General features: G+C 44.9%; 1 protein-coding gene across 1 annotated transcript in view; it reads left to right on the top strand.

Moving 5' to 3' along the window:
• The first annotated feature begins 530 nt into the window (after positions 1–530).
• The window catches only part of Lypla1 (lysophospholipase 1), a 76,612-nt gene continuing 71,075 nt past the window's right edge, over positions 531–6,067 (top strand). The window contains exons 1-2 of the mRNA XM_045144582.1: positions 531–708; positions 1,322–1,353. Of these exons, the coding sequence (XP_045000517.1) occupies positions 640–708; positions 1,322–1,353 (101 nt within the window). The 5' untranslated portion in view covers positions 531–639. The remainder of the gene's footprint in view (positions 709–1,321; positions 1,354–6,067) is intronic.

Genomic DNA, 6,067 nt, shown 5'->3' with positions numbered 1-6,067 from the left:
TTCTGCAATGGCTAAAGATCCTTGCACGCCCATTCTATGTGCCTCTTTCTCTGTGTATAATAAATAAATTTTTAAAAAACCAATAAATCATTGCTGTTTCAATCAATACTGGTCCATACATGGTGCCTGTCGCTTGAGAAAAGTTGTAGCTCCCTGGGCGTTTTCCTTTCCAACTCAAGTGAATAGAGAAGGGAAGCCAGCCCCAGTCTAAATACTTTGTTGCTCCAAAGGAAGCTCATGGGGTTCCTCCCAGTCCAGCCCCTTTCACAAAGGAGCGGACCCTGGCCTGGGGTTGGGAGCAATGAGCTTCCCGCTCCCACTCCGCCCGCCAGGCGCAGCGCTGGCGGCCCCGAAGCCGGCCTGGGTAGGCGGGGCAGCCGCGGGGAGCATGCGCTAACGTTCTCTCGGCCGCGGGTCCTCAGGGAGAAAGCCGCACTGTGACGCGGAGGACGGCCGAGAGGGGGCGCCGCGAGCCGCCGAGCAGGCGGGAGGGCGGCGCGGCGTTGGCGCGCACGCGCCGGAGCGCGCGCCCGGTGGGGCGTGCCGGGACTCGGGCTGCTCGCGTCTCTAGCACGCCCTTGGGCAGCCGGGCGCCCGCTGTCCCTTCCGCTTCCGACGCACTGTCCGCCGAGCCGGTGGATGTGCGGCAATAACATGTCTGCTCCGCTGCCTGTCGTCGTGCCCGCCGCCCGCAAGGCCACCGCTGCGGTGAGTGACGGGGCTGGGCTCGCAGAGGCCCACTGGGGCGGCCTCCCGCGCGGGCGGGCGGCCGGGTGGACGGGGTCCCGCGGGTGGCGGCGTGGCGGGGGGACCGAGCCGTCCCGGGCCTCCGCATTGCGGGCGGAGTCCGGCCGCCCCGCGTGGACATGCGCCCGCCCTCCCTGCCCGCCTCACAGCCGGTCCCGGAGGAGACCGCGTTGCCGCTCTGCCCGACACTTGCCCGGAATCCAAGAAGTTTTGGGATTTAGTGTTTTAGAAGACCGGACGTGCTGCTTTGAGAAAAGGAGCCCACGAGAAGCTCAAACTTTTGCTCCCGGAGACTCCCTTTTTATGATGGAAGGACGTGATTTGCGTCTGAGAATCTCTAAGTGGGCCTCTTAAGTGCTTTAAACCTCACATTGATTATCTTAGGAATTAGAAGAAAACTTGATTCTTACTTTTCCATTTAAAAGGCGGGTATAGAAATTAATTAGCCTGCCAAAACAGCGTTCTAGTGTTGTGTGGTAGGTTTGTTCCGTTTTCCACGTTAACCAAAGCTGTAGTGTGTACAGATGAGTGTGGGCATTGCTTATGTTTTTTTTTTCCCCCCCTCCCCTTTTAGGTTATTTTCCTTCATGGATTGGGAGATACTGGGTAGGTACCATTATTAGTAACACTGGTGAAATGGGGTCATGCAACTCTGCTTACTGGTCAAAGGTTTAAGAGTGCTGCAATTGTTAAACAAGGATTGCTGGTTGTATTTCTCCCACTGCTGTGATACGGTGACAACCTTTTCTGCTTACAAAAGCCTCCAGAATCTCCCCCTTATCTTGAATTCATCTTTCAACTTCTGTCTCTGGAACTTGTTAAAATCTTTTGTTAGTTTGGGTGTTGGGATTGAGCAGAGCGGATTGTTTAGAGGCTGAAAGCAACTGAGGGCTTTCCACGGGGGTTAAAATTTCAAAGCAGATTGACGCTAGTTGATTTGGTTTAGAAAGCAGCAGCATAGAGCATACAGGTCTGAATAAGGCATTAGATAGTCCCTAACAAGAAAAAAAATCAACTGAAAGACCAAGGAGGCAACTCATATATCATTTGGAGGTTTATCAGACAAATTTTGTTTTGTTTTCATGGTGCTTGCAGACTACTTTACTAGGGAGCTGTATCCTTGGCCTTTTACCAGGTTCTGCTGGTTGATTTATCTTTTTTAGGCTTTTTCCACATTCAGAGTTTTTGTTGTTGTTGTTGTTCTTGCTTTTGTGTTTACATCAGTAGTTATTGGTTTGAAATTTAGATAACATTATTGTTAAAGATTGCAGTTGGAGAAAAACAAGATAACTTTTTACTTTTTATTTATTTATTTGCAAGCAGAGAGAGAGAGAGGGAGAAGAAAGACTAAGAGAGGGAATGGACACACTTTCTCCAGTGCCTCCAGCCACTGCCAGTGGACTCCAGATGTATGAACCCTCTGGCCTTACATGGGTACTGGGGAATTGAACCCCAGTTGTTAAGTTCTTAGGCTTTGCAGTCAAGTACCTTAACCTCTGAGCCATCTTTCCAGCCCAGAAAATAAATTTTTATTAAGAAACCAAGACATTGTTAATTTTTTCTTATGAGAGAGAAAGAGTAAGAGAGGTCAAGTGTGGTCAACTGTGTTTTTTTTTTTATTTTTTTAATGAAGCATTGGGTGAGGGCTGTAGTTCCAACTACTCAGGAGGCTGAAGATAGGAGGTTTGTTTGAACTCAGGAGTTTGAGAAGTGCAGTGAGATCCTGTCTCAATATGAGTAAATGAATAAAATGAATCACTGTACTATAGTAGGCATCCCTTTCAGGTACTAAGCAGGTCTCAAGCCTGCTTAACTTTGCAGAGTAGATGAGGTGTCCTGAGAGTGCTGTGATTGTGGACATGAGCTAGAGCTGTGATAGTAGACGTGGATATGCGCCTCAGACATGAGCTAGAGCTTTTTCTTGGCAGGAGTGGGACGAATTTTGAGAAAGGGTCTTCATTCTGAGCCCAAACTGGCCTTTATTTGACTGCAGTCACCCAGTCTCCATACCCTCAAGTTCTAGGATTACAGGGACCAGCCACCATATCTAGCACACACCAAGCCCAGGGGACGTTTATTAGCACCACAGAAGCCTCCAAATCTTTGTGTTGTCTCCTCTGACCTCCAACTGTTTTTTTTTTAAGTTCTTTTATTTTTTATTTATTTGACAGAGAAAGAAAGAGAATGGGTGCTCCAGGGCCTCCAGACACTGCAAATGAACTCCAAATACGTGCAACCCCCAGTGCATCTGGCTAACCTGGGTCCTGAGGAATCAAACCTAGGTCCTTTGGCTTCGCAGGCAAACACCTCAACTGCTAAGCCATCCCTCTTTTAAAAGGGAAGGCTCTAGAGACAGGGTCTGATGTAGCCAGGCAGTAGCCAGATACAACCTTGAAATACACATCCAGCTCTTTGAGACAGGGTCTTGCTAGGTAGCTGTGGCTGGTCTGGAACTCACTTTGTAGAGCAGGCTCTCTCCATGAACTTGTAATCTTCTTGCCTTTTTCTTTCCCAAACACTAAGATTGCAGTCATTTACTTCCAGGCCCAGTTTAAAGGGATCATCAGTTCATAAAAGTGATTTTTCAGCCAGGCATGGTGGCGCATGCCTTTTATCCCAGCACTTGGGAGGCAGACAGGTAAGAGAATCGCGGTGAGTTTGATGCCATCCTGAGACTACATAGTGAATTCCAGGTCAGTCTGGGCTAGAGTGACACCCTACCTCGAAAAACCAAAAAAAAAGTAAAAAAAAAAGTGATTTTTCCTTTTTTTGGTTTTATTCCAGGTAGGGTCTCTCACACTAGCTCAGGCTGGCAGATCAGGGTGGCCTACAACTCACTGTGCAGCTCTAGGTTAGCCTCAAACTCATGGTGATCCTCCTACCTCAGCCTCCTGAATTATGGGATTAAAGGTGTGCACCATTGTGTCTCGCCATGATTTTTCATGTTTTTGTATGCCTATTAACTCTAGTACTGAGTTACAGAAAAGGTTGTAGGACTCTGTCAATAAGTCCAATGAAAATGACACGCTTTATTGAATTCAGCTTAAATAGCGAAAGTTATTAGGAGCATCAGTAGCATTGGCTTAGAGTTATTTTTTATTCATTATGTAGAGTTAAGGCTTGTATAAAAACTGAATGTCTTCAATGCTAAAAAAAAAATATATCATGTAAAATATCCCCAAATGTAAGCTGATTGGATTGGTTCCATGAACAATGAAACTGAGAACCAGCCAGTCTGACAAGTGGCAATTTAGTGTTTAAAATAGGTTTAGAAAACTTGAACTATCAAAAGGTACCATGTATAACAAACTGTGAAAATAATATGAAGAAAAACAGTTTATACTATATGATGTAAGATCAAAATGAAAGTAGCTTGTGATTTTGGACATGTTAAAATGTTTAAAAATAGGGCTGGAGAGATGGCTTAGCAGTTAAGCGCTTACCTATGAAGCCTAAGGACCCCGGTTCGAGGCTCGGTTCCCCAGGTCCCACGTTAGCCAGATGCACAAGGGGGCGCACGCGTCTGGAGTTTGTTTGCAGAGGCTGGAAGCCCTGGCGCGCCCATTCTCTCTCTTTCCCTCTATCTGTCTTTCTCTCTGTGTCTGTTGCTCTCAAATAAATAAATAAAAAATTTTTTTAAAAAATGTTTAAAAATATAATGAAATGGGCTGGAGAGATGGCTTAGTGATTAAGGCATTTGCCTGCGAATCCTAAGGACCCAGGCTCGATTCTCCAGGTCCCACGTAAGCCAGAGGCACAAGGTAGCACATGCATCTATCTGGCATTCATTTGCAGTGGCTTAGAGGCCCTGGTGCGCCCGTTCTCACTCACTCTGTCTGTCTCTCCCTTTCTCTGTCTCTAATAAATAAATAAAACAATTTTTTTTAAAAAGTGACAAAAAATAGAATGAAATGGATTAAAATTCCACAACCCAGATACAACCCATTGTTTTTATAGCATTTACAAGAGTTAAAAAAATTATTTTGGGGCTGGAGAGATGGCTTAGCGGTTAAGCGCTTGCCTGTGAAGCCTAAGGACCCCAGTTTGAGGCTCGGTTCCCCAGGTCCCACGTTAGCCAGATGCACAAGGGGGTGCACGCGTCTGGCTTTCATTTGCAGAGGCTGGAAGCCCTGGCGCACTCATTCTCTCTCTCTCCCTCTGTCTGTCTTTCTCTCTGTGTCTGTCGCTCTCAAAAAAAAAATTTTTTTTTAAATTATTTTGTTTTATTTTATTTATTAGAGACAGAGAGAGGGAGGGAAGGGGGGAGAGAGAGAGTGAGTGAGTGCTCCAGGGCTTCTAGCCATTGCAGACAAACTCCAGATGTATGCCCCACCTAGTGCATCTGGCTCATGTGGGACCTGGAGAATCATACCTGGATCCTTAGGCTTCGCAGGCATGTGCCATAACTGCTAAGCCATCTCTCAAGCCCCCTACAAGACATTTTATTTCAGAATATTTTCAATTTTATGGTAGTTTCAAGAATAGCACATTCCTAAATTCAGTTCTAATTTCTGTACTGAATATACATGATGCTTGGTAAACCTTGTGAGGGTAAGGTGCAGATATGACTCTTCTCTGTACTCTGTGTATTTCTTACATGCTATGTAATTCATGTAAACTATATAAATTGAATGCTATATGATTATATAAGGAGAGTATCTTACATAACCACAGAAGAGTTATCGAATTCAGGACATTTAATAATATCTAAGATACTATATATTTAGACTTTGCCAGTTTGTCTCAGTAATGTCCTTTGAACCATCCCTCGTCCCCTACAGGCCAGTTCACAGTCTCATATACTTAGTTGTCACATCTCTTATCTTTAGCCTCATTTATCTGACAGAATTTTGTGTGTTTGTGTGTGGTGATATCTTTTGCTGCATTATTAACTTGAGTCACTTGTTAAGGTGGTCTCTATTGCAGTTGTTTTCTCATAATTAAAAAATAAGGTGTGGCCTGGCATAGTATGCATGCCTATAAAATTGCAGGGTGTGAGTTGGAGGCCACCTTTAGTTACTTAATACACACACACACACACACACACACACACACACACAAAACAACCAGAAAACTTTCATCAGTTATTTTTTCTTATCAGCTATTTTTAACAGCTTTTGGTAATTTTTGCTTGAACCAGTTGTTATTGTGATATAATTTTTTAATCTTTTTTTGTGCTTATTCGGTTGCTTCTGCTCATTTGTGTGTGGATTCATTTATTTAATGGATTATATTCCACTACTGTTAGGCTTTATTTATTTACGAGAGAGAGGCAGGCAGCAGATAGAAAGAGAATGGGCATTCCAGGGTCTCCAGCAGC

The sequence above is a fragment of the Jaculus jaculus genome, chromosome 2 (assembly GCF_020740685.1).
Source record: "Jaculus jaculus isolate mJacJac1 chromosome 2, mJacJac1.mat.Y.cur, whole genome shotgun sequence".
Lineage (NCBI taxonomy): Eukaryota > Metazoa > Chordata > Mammalia > Rodentia > Dipodidae > Jaculus > Jaculus jaculus.
The sequence above is the reverse complement of the archived record's forward strand: the minus strand, read 5'-3'. Positions and strand labels throughout refer to the sequence as shown.